This window comes from Acomys minous, assembly GCF_964271855.1.
Source record: "Acomys minous genome assembly, chromosome: 13".
NCBI lineage: Eukaryota > Metazoa > Chordata > Mammalia > Rodentia > Muridae > Acomys > Acomys minous.
The window spans coordinates 17,368,441-17,391,951 of record NC_140495.1 but is presented as its reverse complement, the minus strand read 5'-3'; the positions used below and the strand labels follow the sequence as shown (position 1 = coordinate 17,391,951).

Sequence of the window (23,511 nt, the reverse complement as noted above, 5' to 3'; positions counted from 1 at the left end):
TGTGTATGTCTGTGCCTCTCTGTGTCTCTGGTGCATGTCTGTGTATGTGTACACATGTCTGTGTGTGTCTATGTGTGTGTATGTCTGCAAGTGTTTGTGTGTCTGTCTGTGTGTCTACATGTCTATATGTGTGTCTCTGTGTGTGCATGTCTACATGTGTGTTTGTACATGTCTCTGAATAAGTGTGTACTTGTGTCTATGTGCAGGTGTGTGTGTCTGTGTGTGTGTGTGTGTGCATGGCTGTGTCAATTGTCTCTATGTGTATGTCTGTATCTGTGTTGTCTGTGTAATCTGTATATGTCTGTGTCTGTGTGTATGTCTGTGTCTATGTCTGTGCATGTCTGCGTATGTCTGTCTGTGTGTCTGTGTATCTGTCTGTGTGTCTGTATGTGTGTACAGAGATACCTCTTCATGTCACCTCACAGACACACTGATCAGTTGGGTATTTCTAAGTCCCTGAAGCAACAATAACAACCAAATTCGGTGCTTGCAACAAAAGTTTTTAAGCCAAGGACTGAGTGTGGAAAAAAAAAATGAAAGCCTTACTTGATAATCAGTTTCAGGAAGAGATTTAACATCAAAAAGTGTAGAAGGGCCACCTTCTACTTTGCTATATTTGACTCTCTTCCTGGCTACTCAGAAAGTGAGATGGAGGCAGAGACAGGAAGCCTCAGAAATCAGACTCCACCTTTTCCAAAAACCATTTGTGTCCACATCTCCTCCTTAGATTAAAAATACTTTAACCCATCAACAGAAAACCAGTCAGTGACAAAGTGATGCAATTGCCCTCAAGGAAAACACACTTTGGAAAGGCAGACGCCAACAGAGATGTCATAATGACACTGACTGACTCGGACTTGTTCCCTCAGAAATTGAGCATTTAAAACATTTCATCTAGAATGTCAAAGCCACAGTCTGAGTCCCTCATGTTTAATTAAAACTGGCAAACAACTCCATAGTAATGTGATGAGAGCAAGTCCAGGCCAAGCAGCCGCGTGGCTGCAGACAGCGTGGAGCTAGGGAGTGAGCTCTCATGCGTTGGCCCTGAAAGCTCTATGGAGAGATTTCCCCGGGGAAGTCTGGGGGCCTGGAGTCTTCCCTGCTCCACAGGGAATCTGTCAGCAGACATTCAAAGTCCCTGGAGGCTGGGGTCATTTGAGAAGTGAGCTAAGGAGAAGGAGAAGGTTGATTTTTCAAAGAAGAAGGACAGGGCTGAGAACAGGGAAGGAAATTAAGGAAGCAGCCACCACAGAGGAAAAGGGGTGAGGGTGGGATGGAAAAGGGAGGGAAGCACGCTGCTTTGAGCCTTGTGCTTAAGTTTTCTAAGAGCTGTGAGGAAGTTAGGGCAGAGCTCAGGGTGGGAAGACAGGAGCTTCAGGTGTGTGTGTGTGTGTGTGTGTGTGTGTGTGTGTGTGTGTGTGTGTGTGTGTGTGTGTATGTTGGGAAAATCTCTTACCTTCTTGGAATTTTTTTTCCTTTTTTCTTTTTCTTCTTTCTTTTTTGTTTTTGTTTTTGTTTTCTGTTTTCTGTTTTCTGTTTCTTGTTTTTCAAGACAGGGTTTCTCTGTGCAGCCCTGGCTGTCTGGAACTCTCTTTGTAGACCAGGTTTGGCCTCAGACTCACAGAGATCTGCCTGCCTCTACCTCCCAAGTGCTAAGATTAAAGGAGTGAGCCACCATGGCCATCCCAGATTTTCTTAACCACAAAAATCAAGAGATTGTATGTCTCAGAATAAAAATGCAGAACAACAGATAGGATGAGACAGTCACACTTCTGCCTGCCCTGCCAGGCCCAACAGCTGAGTCTAACTAATCTGATCCTTCCATTTGTAAAGGGCTTTCTTTAGAGTTGGTGGTTGCATAGTCCTAGTATTAGGAAACCCTGTTGAGTCCTGGGAGCCAGAGGGGTCAAGGACAGCAGCAGGACACAGCCCACAGTCTACCGAGCAGGCCTCATAGGGCTCACAGAGACAGAAGCGGCAACCACCAAGCCTGCATGCGGTCTGAGCCAGGCCCTCTGCACACATGCTGTGGTTGTTTAGCTTGGAGGTTCTGGGGGACTCCTAACAGCAGGAGTGGGGGTGTCTGACTCTCTTGCATGTTTGTGGGGCCTTTTCCCCCTTCTACTGGCTTGCCTTGTCCAGCATTGATGAGCCTAGTCTCATTGCATCTTGTTACGCTGTCTTCTGTTGGTATCTCTGGGAGGTCTGCTCTTTTTTGAAGGCTAACAGGGGGGCAGTGGATCTGGGGGAGCAGGTAGGTGGAGGAGAGACTGGGCAGAGGGGAAAAAAAGGAGGATACAGTCAGGATGTATTGTATTCAAAACGGATAGATTTTAAAAAGAGAGAGAGAGAGAATGAAATATGGTTGAGGGGCAGTGAGATGCTAGCTCAGTGCGACCTCTGCCAAGCCTGATAGTCCAAGTGCAATTCCCAAAACCTGCATAGTGGAAGGAGAGAACGGACTCTAGCAAGTTGTCCTCTGATCTCTACATGTATGCTGTGACATGTGTTTCCCCCAAATACGCACAATAAAGAAATAAGTACATGCAGAAAAAAAAATCAAGACATACTGTTGACAGGCTGAAGTACATTAATAAGATTAGGTAGCTGTGGCCCTGAAGAAAATACCTCATCGGGAAAAGTGGCCTGGTTGGCCATCGTTGGGTGAAAGAGGAAAGACATTTGTACCGAGCATTTCCACGCAGCTGCTCACTTTCTAATTTTGAGTAATTGTGCACAGTGAGGGAAACTATTTTTTAAAAAAGATTTATTATTTATACAGTATTCTGCCTGCATATGTGCCTGCCCACCACAAGAAGGCAACAGGTCTCATTACAGATGGTCATGAGCCACGATGTGGTTGCTGGGAATTGAACTCGAGACCTTTGGAAGAACAGATGGTGCTCTTAACCTCTGAGCCATCTCTCCAGCCTAACTTTTAAGGGCAAGCAGGCTTTATGAATGGGAAAACTAAGACTTGAATGGCAACTGTGTCTCCAACATTCTGTGTGTTTTATTAAGAAGTAGATCAGATGCAGCTGGGCTATAGCTCAGTGGCACTTGCCTGGTACCCATGACGTTGCTCCCCTGCATCCAAAACCAAAAGGAAACACCAACAAACAAGCCAAGCAAATGCCCAGATCTAAGCCTGGTTAGTGCAGAAACACACCAAACTGCTTTCTGACCTCTGTGGTTAGAGATTTTTTTTTTTCATTTCAGAAGGAGCATCCCATAATATACTTGTGCATGCCTTTGAAGCTTTATCAGTGTGCATTCCAGCCTCATCAGCCCGAAGCTTGCAGCTTGGCTACGAAAGCCTTACATTTTTGTTTGCTGCACTAATGACTTTTGAGTTTATCTTAATAAAAAAGGACTTTATCTTCTCAAATTCATGATTGTTTCCATAATTTAAATAAAGTTTAAAAAATACTTATTTATGGGGCACTGGATGGGGTGAGGGCAGAGGAGAACTAGCAGCAGCCCTTTCCTTCCTACACCACGTGGGTTTCAGGACAGAGCTCAGTTGTCAGGTGTAGGGGTGACTGCCTCTCCCGGCTGAGCCATCTTGTTGGCATAACAACTGCCTCCCTTAAAAATAACCCACTACATTCCCATTTTTAAAACTGTCTCAAGCACTCAAGTAGAAGCCAAACTGCTCTAAGATAATTTTTGACCTAATAATTTAAAAATGAGTACCTCTTGTGAAACAGAAAATTAATGAGGAAGCGTTGGCTGGGACAATCAGACACATTCCAAAGTCAGAGCAGCGTCTAAAGCAAGATGCAGAAAAGGCAGTGGCCCCCAAGTGACGTCATGATGTTCAACCTTTGACCCTCCTGCTGGGTTCTTACAAAAGATGGGAGACTGGGATAGTACTCTTGGAGATGGCTGTTGGTGTACTCTGAGCCTTCTCACATGCAGGAGAAGCAATTTCTCCTTTTGTTCAAGAGGAAGGGGTTCGAAGTTTACTGCACGTATTGTCCTTGGCTGGTGCCATAGTTTGAGCAGGACCCCTGAGCACAGATCCACCAGTCATAATGTTCTTCTTGTAGGTTTCTAGGATCCACTGGATCCTTCTATTTCCCCATTCTCGCATGCTTCTCTCACTTAGAGTCCCAATAGGATGTCCTCCCCTCTGTCCCACTTTCCTGGTAAGTGAAGACTTTCATGGGACATGCCCCTTGGGCTAGTGTCCAGATATAAGTGAGTATATACCATTTGAGTCTCTCTGCTTCTGGGTTAACTCACTCATTATGATCATTTCTAGTTCAATCCATTTGTCCACAAATTTTGGGAATTCCTTGTTTTTAATAGCTGAGTAATATTCCATAGTGTAAATGCACCACAGCTTCTACAGTCATAGGGGAGGGGAGTAAGGGGAAAACGTGAGGGAGGGAGGAATAGGAAGATACAAGGGATGGGATAACAATTGAGATGTAATATGAATAAATTAATAAAATATATTTTTTAAAAAAGGAAGGGGCTTGAAAAAGTATCTTGGAATCTTTGAGTTAACTTAAGCCTGGAAATTGGAGGAGTGAGACCCAGGGTTACAAGTGGGTTCCTGCAAAAGGAGAACAGCAGTTTTCAGGGCCGTGAATTCTGGTGTTTATGGGGACAGGTGACTTGCCACTGTGGCCCACAGAACTGGTATGAATAAGCAGCAAAAGGAACTATGTTTGGGGTCCTATGATTTTCCACTCAAGGGAGTTGGGCAGGGAGAGCTCGGGAACCTGAAGCCGATGTGCAGATGTGGAGGCTCAAGTTGAGACACTCCCCCTAAAATCGGCTTTGGTAGGGATGCAGGCTATGGGAAATAGGGTGGAAGAACTTAAACGGTGCTCTCACCCCAGGACCCAGCTTTAGGTGTGGGCTACTGTCAGAAGGCCGTGTCTGACCAGTGCCACCGAATGAAACGCTCTGTTCCTCTTTTCCCCAGCCCATTCTGGAATGGCCAGAGACCAGGGTCAGCAAGACGGGGGTGTGGGGGGTGGGAGGTAAAGGGGGTATGGGGGTGTGGGGGGGTGGGGCAGGGACGAGGATGATGACAAGGCCTAGGAGAAAGGGTAGTGTGAACGTGAGGAACGGCAACAACGAGGGAAATGAGAGCCACACATGGCCTTGTCTCTTGTGGCAAGTGAAGCAGCCCGTGGCAGGCTGGAAAAAGTAGAGTAACCTTGCAGGGAGCTCACGGTTTCTGTACTTACAGCGGTGTAGGCTGTCAATCACTAACAGGAGGCTCATTCCTTCCAATGATGTGGGCTAAAGGGAAGAGCCAGCTCTTATGGATGGGATGCCTGTAACGGGTGGGTGGTGGGCAAAAACTGCCTGTCAATTTGACCACATCTGGAATTAGCTAAAACCCAAGATTCTGGGCACACCTGTGAGGTGTTATTCCTTAATTAAATCATTTTGAAGTAAAAAGACCCACTTTTAATCTCGGTCTTTTGAGGTGGGACAAGCCACCTTTAATCTGGGCCACACCTTCTGGTGACAGCCTATATACAGGACATGAAAGAAGGAAGCTGTCTGTCTGTATGTCAGTCCATCTGTTTGTCTCTCTGTCTGCCTGGTGGCTCTTGCTAGCAAGCCCGTTCCTTCACTGGCATCAGAACCCACTTCTTTGGGATTCCTGCATATTCTGAAGACCTGCCGAGACATCCACCCTTGTGGGTTGAACAACTGCTAGACTCTTGGACTTTGCCAGTAGACAGCCATTGTTGGACTAGCTGGACCACAGCCTGCAAGCCACTCGAATAAATCCTCTTTCTACATAAAAAGAGAGATTCGTTCTATCAGTTCTGGTCCGCTAGAGAACTCGACTGATGCAGAGGGACTTGGTAATTCCATGGTAGGTGGCAGGCTTACTTTGAGTCAGGTCTGAATGTTCATTTTCTCAGGGAAATCCTCACAAAGGTGCTCTGACCCAGGTGGTGCTCAATCACACTCCACAAAGGCAACCATTCAACTCCGGAGAAGCAACTGGTCCAAGGACAGATGGCGCGGAGCAGGATCTGTAGTCAGGTTTTCAGTCTCAGCTGCCTATAAATGATACCGTGGCTTTCCTTTCCTTGTGGGAGTCTGCGGTAAATGTTTACCATGGGAACTTGGGTAGAAAAATCACTAACCCTTAGGGTGGCCTTTGTAAGAAAAACAAAAGCTGTTCTTTCAAGACACTTCACCTCTCAGGAAAATGTCAAAATGAACTCTCTTTCTCTCTCTCTCGTGTGTGTGTGTGTGTGTGTGTGTGTGTGTGTGTGTGTGTGTGTGCGCGCGCGCGCGCATGTCCCTGGAGACCAGAGGTCAACCTTGTGTACCATAGACCTTATGTTTTGAGACAGAGTGGCCTGGAGCTAATTTACTAGGCTAGGCGGGCTTCTCAGCAGGCTCTTATCAGTGTCACCAGGCCTGGGATTACAGGCATGCATCCCCACATCTGGCTGTTTCACACGGGTCTGGGGATCAAACTCCAGTCCTCCTGATTGCACAGCAAGCACTTTGCTGACTGACTGGGCTCTCCAGGCCCCACATCTGGCCATTACTAAGCAGATAACTATGAAATGTTACCACAGAGGCTAATAGTTAAGGGACAGACCTAGAGATGGCCCCTCCCCACCTATATGGAACCATCCCTTGCACCGTAGGCCTATTGCCAGGCAACCGGAATCCACCAGGCAGCTCATTTTCTCTGTGACACATTCTCCAACCTCAGAGAGCAGCTGGGTTGTGAACAAAGGCCTCTCTCTCTCACATTTGTGAAGTCAGGCATCTCTATTCACAGAAGAGCCATGCTCCCCCTGGGAGACGGAGCAAATAGAAGACACAGGGTCTCTAGCACACTGCGGCTCATCCCATGGTTCACAAAATACATATATGCTTTCATATCCGTGAAAAAGTTCAAATTGAAATCCAGAGGCACAAACCCAAATTCTCCCAGCAGCCCCGGGGGAGGGAAACAGTGGGAGGAAAATGCCAGTGGAGGCGGTGAGGGAAGTCAAAATGGAGATCTCAATACTTACTGCTCTCGCCGCCTGAGGTACAGATGTTGCGCACGATCCTTTTCTTCACCTTTTTCAGCTCGTCGAAGTTATGGACCGTCAATTTTTTCTCCGCCGTCCCCGTGATCTGGACCAGCTGCTGGTCGTCCACGTCCCCGATGCCCACCGAGTAGATGTCCACCCCTTTGTGTCTCAGCTCCTCGGCGGCCTGAGCTACCTCGTCTTGGGATCGGCCGTCTGTGAGGACCAGCAGCACCTGGGGGGTGCCCGCGTTGATCCGGCTGCCTGTGTCTGGCTGGAAGTAATACCTCACCTTCCTAAGCGCCTCTCCGATGTGCGTGTATCCAAAGATCTGCTGGATGCTCTCAATCTGTGTGGATACCTCCTTCTCCCCCGTGAAGGTCCCCAGCAGGAACTCCGACCTGTAGCTGTCACTGAACTGCGCCACTCCAACGCGCACTCTGTCGAGGCTGACATCGAAGTCTCGAACGACTGATGCCAGAAACTCCTTCATCTTCTGGAAGTCGTTGGGATGGATGCTGTTTGAGCCGTCCATGAGGAAAACAAGGTCAACCTTCTCAATTTCGCAATCTACAGAGAGGAAAGGAAATGAGGGTAAGACCAGACGGCCGCTCTTTCTTTAACCTGCCAGGAGTGAATTAGACATCTGCGGCTCTACAGAAAAAGCATTTTGAAAGTGGCTGCTTATCTCATGCTGCTCTGTGGTCACATTAATTGGAGAATAAATAAATACAAACGATCCCCTCAGAGGCAGCGGGAGTCACGCACTGCGAACCGTCCCTTCTGTGTTTCTCTCGTCTCTGTCCGTTTGGTCGTGCGCCATTTTCTGTTCTGACGTGCCAGAAAACTGACAACAGGGCTACATAGGAGCTTCTCCCATCTCTCATCATGTACAATCGGGTCCTAATCTTTCTAGAAGGCCGGGGACAGCAGTAGCACAGCAAACAGCATTGACACGCATCCACAGAGATTCAAATAGAAGCAGATGGTCTGTATTATTTCCTTGGCCTCTCCTGCCCAGTTGGTCCAATAAAATTTTTTTTTCTGGCTTATTAGGGCAAATTGTGAAAAGTGTGCTTTCGGCTCCCCATCCGACCTTCCTGTTCTATCAGCTTCCTTTCTCTGATATACATAGGCAAAAATATCAGCATAAAAAAGAATGTTTTGGAGCCCATAATGCAATATAGTCAGAGATTACTCTATTGCATTATTGTAACAAATCTAAACAAACAGAACAAGGCTGCCAATGGGTAAGTTATGCCTAACACAACCTCATCTATATCTTTTAGGTCTCTGCTAAGCCCTGTTACTTCCTTGAACTCCCAGGGTTCCCAACACTGACTCAATTTAACATTTGAAATTACGCACACACATGTGTGCTCACATGTGCCTGTGTGTGTGTGTGTGTGTGTGTGTGTGTGTGTGTGTGTGTGTGAAGGGTATATGCACATTAGTACATAGGTGTGTGGGTATGAACACCCATTCATGAAGGCCAGGGGAGGACATCAGGCATTCTGACTTATTCTCTTCACCTTTGTCCCTTAAGACAGACTCTCAGCCAGGTGTGGCAGCCCATGCCTTTAATCCCAGCACTTAGGGAGGAAGAGGCAAGAGGATCTCTTGAGTTCGAGGTCAGCCTAGTCTACAAAGCGAGTCCAGGACAGCCAGGGCTATGCAGAGAAACCCTGTCTCAAAAAATAAAAACAAAACAAAAAAACCCCAACAACAAAAGACAGGATCTCACTGAAATTGGAGCTAGGCTGGTGCCAGTGAGCCCCAGTGACCCTCTGTCTCAGCTCCCCCATGGAGCTAAGTGTACAGACACAGCTGGCTGTTTACATGGGGCTGGGATTTGAACTCTCTAAGCAACCCTCAGCCACATCCTAATCCTCAGAGTAGTCTCAGAAATGGTAAGAGGTAGCAGATTGCCTGCAGTCTGGATAAGAGAGAGAAAAGCAGAAATAGCACACAAAGTCCTTCGGAAGTGATGAGCTCACTGAAGGTCTCTGTTTCACACTCTACCTGACAGCCTTTCTTGCTTAATGGGGACATCTCAGTGCAAAGTGCAGTTGTCAGCTTTCACAGAGAGTGACAGAAGGACAGATCAAATTTTAGGCATCTGTCAACAAGGAAGGAAAGATCTGTCCTTCTTCCTAATAACAAACAGAAAGATTGTTGGCTTGCCAGAGAAAATGCTCGTGGCTACATTTTAAGGAGGCAAAGCTCACAGCAAACAACAAACAAAACTGAAAAGGTGAAATAATTTTGAAAAAGAACTGCACCCATATGTTGGAATTGTAAACCAATGGTGATTCCGCTGATAAAAAAAATACATTATTTATTTATTTATTCTTTTTTTTTTTTTAGAGCACAAATTTGCTTATATGTTTTTCACCTAACAGTCCTATTGTTTGGAAAACAAAACTCTGTCTCTTCTTGAGAAACACCTTTTAAAAAAGGGTGAGGACTGTCTTTTCCTCTTTTTGGGGGGTGAGGAAGGTGAGCAGTGACATTCTACATAGCAGGACTGGCCTGGAACTCAGGGTGTAGCCTAGGACGGCCTCCAAGTGCTAAGGCTATTAAGTGTGTAGAGCCACACCTAGCAAAACAAAAGTGGCAGCTTCATGAACACACACACACACACACACACACACACACACACACACACACACACACACAGTCACACTATCTCTGGCTGCCCAAATAGATAAAGCCACCTGCCCTGTGTCATAGAGCCCCTCAGGGGCTGGACTGGAGTCTGTAAAACCTAAGCCTGCATTTCCAGTGAACTCCTTTGGCCTGGAGGAGGGAAAGACTTCAGGCAACTGGTGATAGCCCTTAGGAGGAGGCAGAGTTTGACTCTGGGTAGGAAGACCCCGAAGGAAACCTGTGTTCTAATAAAGTCTTTGGAAAAGCAGCAGAACTCTCAGTGCTAAAAGAGCCCAGGTGGGGGTGAGGACCTGTGTTTTCAAGAGTTTTTCTCTTGGGGAAAGAGTTAAATGAAATACCCTTGAAAGCCTGTCCAACTCTGAGATTTTATGAAGTGGGTAAGCCACTTCCTAATTCTGGTTCCTTCTCTCCTCTCAGGACAATTCGTTCCCAAATGTGACTGGTTGGTATCTCACTCATTTGCCCCCTCCCCTTTTTCCACTAATTAGAAAAAACTTAATTGACAGGCCTTACCGACTTTTGAAGAGTTACAGACACTGGCTGACACATCAGAAAATATCCCCTTCAGGCCTCCAAACGTCTCTACAAAGTAATACTTGTCACTCGACCCTGCCATGGCTAAGAGCTCCCAGCTATTGGCACCAGCAATCCCCACAGCCAGGACGAGGATGCCTTTGTCCCTCAGGGCCTTGGCGGTGGCGTTGAGCTTCTCCGCATCATGAGATTCCCCATCCGTGATCACAATGAGGACTTGGGGGACCCCCTTCTGCAGACGGCTGCCCCGGGCTTCAGTGAACATGTGATCGGAGAAGGCCAGGGCCTCGGCAGTGTAAGTGTTACCACCCATGGGCTGGTCATTCTGGAGGACCGAGATCACCTCCAACTTTGTGCCTAGTTCATCCAGATAAAACAGCACTTCCGGGTCATCGGCATACTTGAGAGCTCCGAACCGGACCCGATTCTTGCCCACGTCAGCTTTCTTCACCAGGCCAATCATAAAGTCCTTCATGATGTTATATTCTTGGTAGTCAATGCTGCCGGAGCTGTCGATGACAAATACAACATCCAAAACTTCAATCCGCTTGCATTCTGAAAAGAAAGGAGAAGAGCTGAGATTCAGTGCGGGGGGTTCCCCGGCCTTGCGTTCACATGGCTGGTCTTTTCTCTCTGTAGGAACAAGCTATGCGTCAGATTTTCAACACTCTGCATGACAGAGATAAGGTGCGCTCTTGTGCTCAGCAATGTTCTGGGTGAGCTTTTGGAGCAGGGCGAGTGTGGCGTGTAACCCACCACAGAGGTAAGAGATGCGATGGCCATCATGGGTCATGGGGACCACAATCTCAACCTGTAGGCTAAAAGAGAAAGATCATAACCGTATAAAATTTCCCCGTATAACTGGTCCCTTCCCTGTGTGCTTTTACTCATTCAAGTTTATTTTCAATTTATAGGGATCGTGAGGTCTTATGAGGATCCCATGGGGGAAATGACAAAACAGCAACAGTAAAAGGCATTCGATAACACTACGTTTTTATCGCGGCTCGGTTCTATGTTGGCTGATTTCTGAGCCTCCGTGTCTGCCATGTTGACTTTCTTGAAGTGCGTATTTCTGTTATTAGGGCTCATCAGAAGCCTAAAAGTCGGCCAGTTCTCACGTAGCTCAAGTAAGCTGTCCTAACATGACACCCTGAACTCGTCAAGCCTGAGGCCAGCATTTTGGGCACAGCAGAGCAGGAAAGACCTAATTGCCAACTCATCTAAAGGAGCACGTCCCACTGTGAGTTCTAAAAGTGAGCTCATCATTCTGGGGAAGTGGGGTCCTGAGATGGCCATTGGGTCTTTATGTTGTTAATACACTCTCCCTGGGTCTTTAGATAAATTCAATCCAAAGATTTGTCAGCTCATCCGTTCTGGAGAAGCAGAACTGTGAGAAAGTGCTCCCCAACCGCCTCCGCTGGCGTTCACATGTCCTTCCCTTTGTGAGCCACTTGCCAGCCATGTGGTGGACTGTTGGAAATACAAGAGCCAATGTACTCAGCGCTGACCGGAGGCCATGCCTACAGAGCCAAGACTCAAATTCCCAAGAAAACAGGCTGACTCCACTGAGGAAGAACTAGGCCCCCTCCAGCTGTCAGCTGGCTGTGGAGTTTGCTTGGATCACTCAGGGACTTGCGGGGGTTGTGGGGGTGGCGACAGGGAGGGAGTTTGCTCAGCGTTGGAGCCCTTCGAAGAGCTTATACTTATTATGGATGGCATTGCCAGGAAACAGAAACCAGATGTAGTCCTCCTTCAACCAAACACAGAGGACAACCACCAAACCCTACGAGACAGTATCTCTTCTCCCTTAAAGGTCTAAAAATACATATTTTCAGAATGTTTCTATCATTAAGTCCTGGGGTCACACAGGAACAGTTTAGATGCTTATATTTGCTGGGCTCGGATGGATTTGGTTTTGGGGGGAGGGGTGAGATGCTGGGGTTCAGTCCATGGCCTTGAGAATGCATTGCCGCCGAGCTTAAGCCTGGAGCTTTGGTGTGCACACCTCCATTATGCTGTGGTGTCATAGGAAGAGTGCGGAGTGTGACGTTTAGTGCTCCAAAAGTATGAATTGTTCAAGCTCTCTTTTTTTAAAAAAAAATATTTTTTCTAGATTTATTTATTTATTATATATACAGTGCTTGCCTGCATGACAGAAGAGGGCATTAGATCACATTATAGATGGTTGTGAGCCACCATGTGGTTGCTGGGAATTGAACTCAGGACCTCTGGATGAGCAGTCAGTGCTCTTAACCTCTGAGCCATCTCTCCAGCCCCTGCTCAAGCTCTCTTACTACAGTCATGCTTTGTACAATTTAGTAGACAGTGTTGACAAGCATTTCATTTGATCAAATAGATGCTGAGCCAGAGATGAGTCTTCTGGATGGGGGGGGGGGGGTCACTGGAGAGATGGCTCAAAGGTTAAGAGCACTAAGTGCTCTTCCAAAGGTCCTGAGTTCAACTCCCAGCAACCACGTGGTAGCTCACAACCATCAATAATGTGACCTGATGCACACTGTATACATAATAAACAAAAAAAGATGTCTTCTGTTCGGGAGGATCTGTTCCTCTGCAACTGTCTCAACAGCCCACCTATGGGCTGATGGCACAAGACATATAAGGCTGGGCCCCTCAGGGAAGAGCAGGGCCACCTGGGGCGGGACTCATGACCCAGCATTGCCCATGGGTAGACTCACAGCTCAAATGACTGCCTTGGATAGCTCCCACCTCTGCTCTGGTTTTGCTCTCCTTCTTCTCTTCCTGGAAGCAGTTCCTCAATGGGTCACTTCCACTAGAGCTCTTGACAAACCCCCTCCCTCCAGGGAACCTGCATAAGACCTGGTAATGTCCAATTATTCCCCACCCTCCCAAGACTTGGTCTCTCTGCGTAGCCTTGCCTGTCCTGGACTCCCTTTATAGACCAGGTTGGCCTCGAACTCACAGTGCCTCTGCCTCCCTGAGGGCTGGGATTAAAGACATGTGCCACCTTGCCTAGCTGGCATCACTTTTTAAAAAAAGGAGTAATTAATCATAGTAGGACTTTCTGTAGATCTATTTATTTTATACGTGAGGGGGTTGGGGGAGGCTCTGAGCCAAGATCTTACCCTGTATCTTAGACTAGCCTGGAACTCATTTCTGTAATCCAGGCTGGCCGTTTTCCTGCTTCACCTTGCGTACTGGGATAACAGGCAGGAGCCACCATACCCAGCTCTTAACACTCAAAAGGCCAAAGGCACTAAAGCAAGCCTTCCAAGTGAGAAGCGGCAGGCGTTTGAATGCAAGTCTATTTAACTCAAGCAACATTAAGTATCTGGTTGCCCCTGCTGGGACTGGCCCCGTGCTTGTGCTTACCTTCACGGGGACTGCATATTCCCAGAACGAGATCATCTTCGATATGCTGAAGAATGTCAAAGTTCTCAACATAGAAAACCATCTCTGGTTTCCCACTGATCTCCTCCAGCTGGGTGACATTGGAGCCAAAGACCCCCACGGAGTAGATAATCACCCCTTCGTTGCGCAGGGCTACTGCCGGGTCCCTTACTACGTCCTGCGCCTCCCCGTCTGTGATGAGAATGAGGAACTTCCTGACGTTGGGCCGAGCCCCCTTGTCGGGACTGAAATACTGAGACACAAAGGTCAGGGCGCTGCCTGTCAAGGTTGTTTCCCCAATGTGCACCATTTGGTCGATGGCGTTGGAGATGTCACTTTGAGACATGTACGTGTTGAGCTGAAACTCCTCCTTGTTTTCGTGGCTGAACTGGACCACGCCAATCTGCACCCGGTCTGCCCCGATCTGAGATTTGCTCACCAGGTTCTTCATAAACATCTTCATCTTGCTGAAGTTTTCCGGCCCGATGCTGCCGGAACTGTCCACCAGAAACATGATGTCCGCCTTCATGTCTCGGCAGGCTGCAGGAAAGAGACTGGGGTGTTTAGTCACATCACTGCAGATAAAAAAAATTAAGAGTTCACAGGAAAACCCAAATCGCAAGTAATTCTGTGTTCAAGCTCGGTGTGTGTGTCATAAAGATGCTTAGGCAAATAAAGCATTGCAAGCAATAACAGCTAAGGCTATTCTGTTCCTTGGTAATTTGTGCTAGTATTCCACCTCTGCACCATCTGGGGCCAGGCCATTTTTATTGTAGTAGGTGATTAGCAAATGCGCTGGACTCCTCCACTCAGCAATGCTAAGAAAGCTCCCTACTCAGAACACCAGAAATGCCTCTACAGGTCTCTACCAATACCCTGAGAGAGAGTAAAAACTACTCACGTAGCGCTCCAGAGAAATTCATACAAGCTCATTTATAAAATAAAATGCCAATTAGATGGCCATGCCCCTCCCAAGAACACATTTGATTGTACTATAAACATGACACCTAACCATACATCTTGGCAGGGCTTTGTGGGAAGAGGCTAATTAATATTCATTAGAGAGAAACAGCTCAACTAGCTCTGTCATTCTTCAGAAATTAATTTATACTACCACGGGGGTGAGGGGTGGGGAGGCTGCTTTGTTCTGGAGGAGAAAATAGTAACAATCTCAACTTCGAAATGTGTGTCATCCCTCTAGACTAACTGTCCCTTTGTGAGCTGCTGTCTGAAGGTCCCGCTGCGTCATATCCTACCTTCTTGAGCACAGATCTCTTGAACCACTTGGTTCCTTATGCCTCTCAAGGCATCGAATTCATGCACGTAGTAGACTCGTTTTTCCTCTCCCGCTATCTCCCGCAGCTGTGTTTGGTTGGCTTCCTTGACTCCGATAGCATAAACGCGGATGTTTTCCTCCCTCAGCCTGTGCGCAGGCTCCAGAACGCTATCCTGGGACATGCCGTTTGTCAGAACGACGAGGTGACATGGCACTTTGTTTCCTCGCTGCGTCTTTGCTCTCTGCAGCAGCTTCAGAGTGAAGTTCAGGGCTGCACCCGTGTTGGGATTCCCGCCCATCTGTCTGATGTTCTCAATGGCCTTTCCTAGGTCAGGTTTGCTGGTGTACTTACTGATCCCAAACTCCAAGTCCCAGGTGTCTGCGTACTGCACAGCCCCGACCCGCACCTTGTGGGGAGCAATGGTGAACATGCTCACCACCTCTGACAGGAACGTCTTCATTTCCTGGAAGTCTGTGGGCTGGGTGTTCCCCGAACCATCAATGAGCAGGTAGATATCTGCTTCCTCTGTATCCACGCAGGCTAAAATGGAACAAAAAAAACCCAAAAAACAATGGGATGCATCATTTGGGGCAAATGCAAAAGAGACATGAGTGCAGATGGGAAAGGTAAATGTTACAAGCACCTACAGAAGAAAGATGGGGTTGACTTGCAGGCATCAGAGGCTCTCTTTGCCTAGCTTGGGATCAGGGCCCAGCATTATTTGGCTGAAATGAGTTGTTTCTGACAGTTTGAGACTGTAACCTGGATTCTCTGCCATGAATAAGGATGAGTATAAGTACGGGAAAACTAGAAATTCTTCTTTGCAAGTTGCTTCTCACTTAGTAAATACCATTCAGAGGGAAAGAACTATAACGAGGAACAGAGGGCGTGTGGCAGGATGCCGTGAGCTCGTCAGTCCTCTTTCCTATAGTCCAGAAAAAGAGATATTCACTCCTTGCCCACTCCTAGTCCTGAACTCCAGTAGCAGTGTTGTCAATCACCTTGAGTGTGAGACGGTGAAGCTTACAGTAAACAGGCCATAAATAATTCTTGCACAATATGCACACATGTTTGCATATGAGTGTAGGAAAGCTAGAATACGATACTAGAATTTCATATAAAATATGAGAATATTTATATAGCATATATGGGTACATATGTGCATATGTCTAAAACAAACACTGACTACATGCAAATACACAGCCACTTCTCTCTCTAAACTTGCAGGCAATAGATTCTTATTTAAATGTATCAGTCTCCTATACAAATAATGTTTCTTACTTATCCTCTAACTTGGCCTCAGGGTTAAAAAAAAAAATAGAGAGAAAAATATGAAGTACAGGAAAGATCAGGGGAACTTCTGAGAAAAAAGAATAAAAGTCAGTAAAGGGAAAGGACTAGAACATGGCGCTTCCAGGGAGTAGTGAAGTAACCACCCAGCTAAAACCACGTCAGAGAGGAAAGCCATTCTCCCAGGCTCACACTTCCGTGGGTTTTCGTGTCCCCCACGCTGGAATTCCTCGTATCTAGCTACACTTAAAATCAGCCTGGAGTGGTGGCTCACTCCTGTAATCCCAGCACTTGGGAGGCAGAGGCAGGCAGATCTTTTTGAGTTCGAGGCCATCCTGGTCTACAAAGTGAATCAGGATAGCCAAGGCTACACAGAGAAAGCCTATCTCAGAAAAAAACCCATAATAATAGTAATAATAATAATAGTTATTACATATAATAATAATATAACTATTGTTATTATTATTATTATTATTATTATTATTATTATTATTATTAACTCATTTTGCACACCCACTTAAGAGCCACTGAGTCCCTTTAATATAACACTCAAAAGACAAAAATAAAGAAGGCTCTAGAATGGCACTTTTCAGTAAAGCTTTACCAGATTTGAGGGTCTCGGTCCGTTCTGAGAAGACAGTGACCGTGTGCATGATTTGGTTCCGTAGCTTCTTCAGGAACGTTTGGTTGTGGGTGGCCAGCTCGGAGAAGTTGCTCAGTTTGGAGGCAAACTGCTCCGCAGGGTGGGATGCGATCTTCTCCAGCTCGTCTGGGCTGGCTCCCTCTATCCCCATTGTAAAGATGGTCACGCCCTCACGCCGGAGGTTGACAGCCGCCTTGGTCACGTTGTCTTCCGAGGCTCTGTGGGTCACCAGCACGGCGATCTGAGGCACCCCCTGGTTCTTCCGACTGCCTCTCTGTGCACTGAAGACCTCCTTTCTAGCCTTTCTGAGGGCAGCCCCAGTGTACGCCTGCCCTACTCGGGGAGACAAGTCCTGTATGTGCTGCAAGACCTCCGTCTTGTTGATGCCCGTGCTCAGTGAACTGATCACTCTGGTCTCGTTGCTGTAGGCCACCAGGCCAACCCTCATGCAGTTTTCCTTTACGTCAAGGGCAGAGACACTTTCTCCCAGGAATGCTTTAAGATGGTCGATGTTCTCCTGGCTGCCGTTAATGGCCATATCTAACAGGAACACCACATCGGCCACAGAGGGACCTTGGCAAGCTGGGTGGGACAAAGATTGAATGAGCACAGTTATAACGGGACGGTCAACACCTCTGTTGAGCATCGTAAGATGTGCAGAACATACACTAGGGTTCAGCTAGGTAAAGGAAACATGATGTGACCGATGAGACTGAGATGAAGGTGACCCCAGGGTCAAAGACCGAGTCTCAGCTGCACTCCCAGCTTCAATTCCTTCATCTATAAAGTGAGGTATAGTGTTTACTTCATAGAGTTGGTGTAGATATGAAATAATATACTTAACGTGGAGCCTGGCATATACTATTCATTCAATAAACACTAGCTATCAAATGTGAAAAATCATTTTAGGTACCACTTCCATTAGTCTCAGCAGGTCAAGCCTAAATATTGCAAAGGAACGGTAATGTGTGCATTTGCGTTATTCAATTATTTGGCAACGGCACTAAGTTTTAAAGACTCATATTTTCGTAAGTTGCCACAAGAAAAGCATTCTGTATTATCGGTATGTCATCGCAAACCGATTTAACCACGGGGGCCGACTGTGGAGAACACAGAAGCTAATTCAGACACAAGCAGCAGACTAGGCAATGAGGTGTGCATACTGCCTGGCGGGGAACCAGGGAACTTGACACAGCCCTGCCTGCATATGGCCGCCTGGCACTGGGGCAGGCAGTATCACTTTAGTTTTTCGCTCCGGAATAGGATTTGGATAACCAGAGGCTGGCTTCAGCCTTGCCATCCTGCGGTTACGTTATGTGGTTCCAGAAGTTGAAGGTTTTTCCAGGAGCAAATTTGTTTTCACTGAGCCAGTAATAAGACCGCAGCAAGAACAACCCAGGGAGGGTGGCTCAGAGTAAACCGGGTGACAATGAGAGGTTGCTGCAGAATCTTTAAATGCCTAGGGCTAAAGAAGCCACAAAAGAGGCCAGGCGAGGTGGTGCATGCCTGCAATCCCAGCACTCTGGGAGGCAGAGGCTGGTGGATCTCTGTTAGTATGAGGCCAGCTTGGTCTACAAAGTAAGTCCAGGACAGCCAAGGCTACACAGAGAAACAAAACAAAACAAAAATTTAAACAGCCCACAAAACCTAAAGCCCTGTGGGATTCGCTGTTTTCTTAAAATGGCCACAATCTCTGGATCTCGTTGGTCATGCAAAGATATTTAACACCTGAAAATGCCACCCATTGAAAGAAAGGGGTATTCATGGGATTTTAATTCTCTTTCCATCTTGATTTTTCAAAATCCTTTTGACATTAGTCCTATACACTCAGCCTCAACCCACTGCCCAAGTGAGTTTTGTTGTCAATTTGACACACTTAGAAGAACTCCGTCATATTGGCCTCTGGGCATATGTGTGAAGCCTTTTCTTGATTGCTAATTGATATAGGAGGGCCTGGCCCACTGTGGGCAGTACCATCCTTAGGCAAGTGGGGATATGCACAAAAAACAAAACAAAACAAAACAAAAAAAACAAACAAACCTTAGATGAGTAAGTCAGAAAGAGCAAGCTAGCAAGCATGGTCCTTCCATGGTCTCTGTTTCAGATCCTGATTGAACTTCCCTCCATAAACCCATAAGCTAAAATAAACCCTTTTCTTTCAAGGTTGCTTCAGGCCAGTGTTGCATCACAGCACTACAAAGAAAATTAGGACACTCGCCTTCTACAATAATGTCATCGGCCATTCCTTCCCTGTGTTTTGTTACATCCTTGATGATCTGCGTCATGTTCGGGGCAAACACGCTGAGGTCCCTGACGGTCCTGAGGTTGAAATGGAACTGGGCTGTGGCCATGGCCTTCAGGTTTTCCTCAGAGGCCTTCTGCACCCCCACCGAGATGATCTTCACCCCAGCCTCCCGCAGGGCCTTCGAGGCCTCTTCCACGTCATCCTCGGACTCGGCTGAAGCCAGCACCACCAGGATTGGGGGGAACTGTTTCTTGTCTCTTCCGTTTGTGGGAGCAGAGAAATAGGTCCTGTGAGCCTCCTGCAGGGCGTTCCCTATCTTCAGGGACCCACCGGTGAACCCAAAATTCTTCTTCAGGTGGTTCAGCATGGGGTTTCTGCTCTTGAAGGTGCCCAGCTGGAACTCACTGTGGAGATCGTCGCTGTACTGGGCCAGGGCCACGCGGTACTTGTTGGCCTCTATGGGGAGGCTGCTGATCATCTTGTTGATGAAATTTTTCACAAGAGGGAAGGACTTAATCCCCAGGTGATCTGAGCTGTCCACCAGAAATACAACATCGGCATACTCGGGCCCTATAAAATCATAAACATAGCATAGCAAAAAAGTTTTAGAAATTTTCTGCCATGTTTAATGCCAGCCACACACACACACATACACACACACACACACACACACACACACACACACACACACACACACACAGAGAGGGGGGCGGACAGGGACAGGGACAGAGACAGAGACAGAGAGGCAGAGACAGACAGAGACAGACAGAAAGACAGAGACAGAGAGACAGAGACAGACACACACACACATACACACACAGGATTTTCATTTGAATCAGTCTCAAACTTGTTTGAGTGATGAAATCTGAACATCTTTCACTGTAACTCTCACTCATGCAATGCCTCAGGTTATCTGATTAATTTATAAACATTATTTTTGTATTACAAAGTGTTGAGTTGATGAGGTTTAAGACATCACACACACACAGGATTGGCTTACTCTGTGAGGGGAAGTCACTTATGTATATTCATGTAGTACTTATGAATAAATGACATAGTCTCATGTATCCCAGGCTGGCTTTGAAATTTGATCTCCTGTTATGACCTCCCAAGTGCTAGAAATACAGGCACGGGTCTATCACCATGCTAGGCTCTGGAATTCTGTTTTTATTTTTACAGAAAATCATAGAGCCCAAACTGGTTCCATATACTGACAGCTGTTTGCCTGGTCTCTGAACTTTCACTACTTTATCACAAAGGGAGATAGGGATGGTGTGTGTGTGTGTGTGTGTGTGTGTGTGTGTGTGTGTGTGTGTGTGTGTGATCTGAGAAAATGCAGTGCGGTTGGATTAAGAGATAAGAAGAACCCTGCCTGTCATCAGCTCACCCTATGAGCATTATCTGGTCATTCGGTAAGAATGAGCCTAGTCGCCTCTACTTTAGACTAAGTAGGTGCAATTAGCAAATACCCAGGCTGCCTCCTCACTTGAAGCTTTCATCACAAATGGCTGCTAGCTACATTCCTATCAAGTCATACTAGATCCTGCTTTCTTCTCCTGTTGCTAAGAAACCAGCTCCACCCTCTGTCACTTAGTTTCTATAAGCATCAGACCAAAGCTCTGAGGATAAATTGGTCCTTTCTCATCCTTCAAATGACTGAATCCCCAGCGTCTGAGATTCTCCAGGGGGAAGAATGAGCAGAGGGCCAGTCAGTACCTTCTCCCAACGGAAGGCTGGTTGGTCCAGGAGACGGCTGGCTGCTTGGGGTGGCTTGATGTATAGCCATGAGTGGCCTTTCTACTCATGCAGAAGCCCCTATGTAGCCCCTATATAGCCCTATATCTAGGAAAGACTGATTAGCAGTGAGGCAGTTCCGGGGGGCTTTATCACGTCTAAGCCATGAAATTATGGGCATGTGGGGTATAGGGTGAGTCTTCTTAAAAAGTTTAGGGCTCAGAGAAACATCAAATGATGATATTTGGGGGGCAAAGTCTAGTTTATCTCCACAAAATTGTTTCAAGGTCAGAATCCCAGAGGGAGCTATGAAAGCCAATGTAGGTGGTCCTGGCTGCGAGCTGGCCAGTACACACACCAACTACTTAAGCAGGGCCAGAGGAGGTGACAGAGGACGTTTTTTTGAACTTTATTTCACTGGACTTGAGTTACTGACTGCAATTACTGACCATGACAGCTAGGAGCTGTCTCTCCAGGATAAACACATGCATGCCATTATAAACAGCAGTCTAATCAGCTGCTGCTGCAGCAGCAAAATCTACACAGTTAGCCAAAGCAACACTTTCAGTCAATTAAAAACTGAGACATTCTGAATTTTCCAGTGCTAAGCCTAATAGAATTTCCAAAGAGACCTGGAGTAGGCTGAATTAAGAACAGAATGCTAGCTTTCGTTCATCAGTAGCCCAGGATTTCCAAAGAACACAGGGAAAAATAAAAAATAAAAAAGATAAAAGACAAAACCTTGCCACCCACATCCTCACCACCATTGAAATCAGACAGCGTGAAGCAAATATCCTAATTTTAACAGCTTATACCCATTTGCTAGCTATTGAGTATAATACAAATTATGAAAAAGAACCACTTCTATCTCTTCTTACCAGAATCTTGGCTCACACAAACACGGAAACAAATCACTGTCAGGAACAAGGTCAGCAGCATTTTCAGGTTATGGGCTGAAAACATCGCCAACTTGAAAGCTGAAAAAGCAAAGAGGCAAGCATGGAAAATCATTTGAACATTGTGAGTCAGGACTCACACGGATGACAGCAGACAAGATTACACAGTGAACTCGGTGTGATGAAGGGCAGGGGACAGCTGAGGCTCACTGGCCTTCTAATCTGTGAGGTGCCTTGGAGGAACACAGAGCTCCCTTAGAGGTACACTTTCCTGGTTCTCAGACCTTGAGAGGATACAAGACACTGAGCCACCAGGGCCAGATGCGCTGTGTTCCTGGTAGTCTTTTTCCCGTTTGCTTCCTGCCGTGATAATGCACTGTTCATTGTGATGTGGTCTAAGACTGCTAAAACCATCTCCCAATATGAATACATAGGTGGATTTCATATTAAGCAATTTATATTCTAGGTATAGGTAAATCTTTCCCTATTTTTCCCTCTCCTTCCTTAGCTAGATAGGCAATAACGGCCATTTCTTTCTTTATATTTGTATTTTTGAAAGAGGGTCTCACTATACAGACCAGGTTCACCTTGAACTCAGATCTCCCTGCCTCTGCCTCCAGAATGCTAAGATTGTATGCACCACCATGCCCAGATATAATTTATCTTCTATGTTCTTTTAAATTTTTTAAAAAATTAAACTTTATTTTATAAATTTACTAGAAGTGCAAATTTAAAATATCACACATTGAAATTAACCATACCCAAAGACTAGACCTCTCAATGATCTTCTACACAGTTGGAGTAGAAATTTGGAATGGATGTTTGCAGTTTCATACTGGATTTTATGCTTTCACTGTTGAATATGTTTTATATACTTATCCACCAACAAAAACAAAAGCTCCATGACAGAAATAAACTAGACCAAAAATTAGCTTTATGTCCTTCATAACTGTGTCTACAACCTCCATTTAATCCTCCTTCACCCTCTAATATTAGCCTGTTCTAACATTAGCCTGTTCTTCTTCTCTTCCTGTTCTACAGCACCCACATGTACATTTGTTTACACGCACACACCACACAGACACACATGTATGTGCACACTTGCACACACTTGTATATAAGCACACACATAGACACACACATATATGTGCACACTTGCACACACTCATGCATGAGCACACACAGACACACACATGTATGTGCACACGTGCACACACTTGTGCACGAGCACACACACACACACACACACACACACACACATTATTGGCTAGTCCTGCATTCAAGGAGAACATGAGGTTGTTCTTCTTAGACTGTGTGACCTCGATTAACATTGCACATTCTAAGTCTATTCATTTTCCTATGAATTTTATGATTTCACGTTTCTGTAGATCTAAATTGTATTTCTATGTGTAAATATATGTTATATGTTTAATTTTTTTATTATCTATTTATCTGTTGATGAACAACTAGGTGGAGTCTAATGATTTATACTTAGAGCTTATTTCTAAATTGGAGAGAAGAGGGAAAAAAAACCCCATGTGTCACATGTTAATAGAAGATGAAAGTCTCACTCCTTAGAATGGGAACTCAATTTGTGTCCATCTTTCTGGGTGCACATGGAGCAAGGGTCTCACAATTCCAGCTTGGCCCAAAGCAGTTTTAGCCACCCTGGAATGCCTATCATGGGGAATAGTAAATATTCTCAGAATAGTAAATATAGTAATATATATACATATACATATATGTAGAATAGTAAATATTTACAGAATATATAATAGAATAGCAAATATATTACAAATACATATAAGCACACAGCTTTTTCAATCACTTCCCC

General features: G+C 46.1%; 1 protein-coding gene across 2 annotated transcripts in view; it reads right to left on the bottom strand.

The window, feature by feature from the left end:
• Positions 1 to 23,511, bottom strand: part of COL6A6 (collagen type VI alpha 6 chain) — a 136,783-nt gene that overhangs the window by 78,758 nt on the left and 34,514 nt on the right. For both annotated transcript variants that reach the window (XM_084751672.1, XM_084751671.1), the window contains exons 2-8: positions 21,660 to 21,758; positions 19,021 to 19,617; positions 16,764 to 17,384; positions 14,849 to 15,409; positions 13,575 to 14,132; positions 10,203 to 10,778; positions 7,020 to 7,589 (exon numbers count right to left, since the gene is read on the bottom strand). In XM_084751672.1, the coding sequence (XP_084607798.1) occupies positions 7,020 to 7,589; positions 10,203 to 10,778; positions 13,575 to 14,132; positions 14,849 to 15,409; positions 16,764 to 17,384; positions 19,021 to 19,617; positions 21,660 to 21,744 (3,568 nt within the window). In that variant the 5' untranslated portion in view covers positions 21,745 to 21,758. The remainder of the gene's footprint in view (positions 1 to 7,019; positions 7,590 to 10,202; positions 10,779 to 13,574; positions 14,133 to 14,848; positions 15,410 to 16,763; positions 17,385 to 19,020; positions 19,618 to 21,659; positions 21,759 to 23,511) is intronic.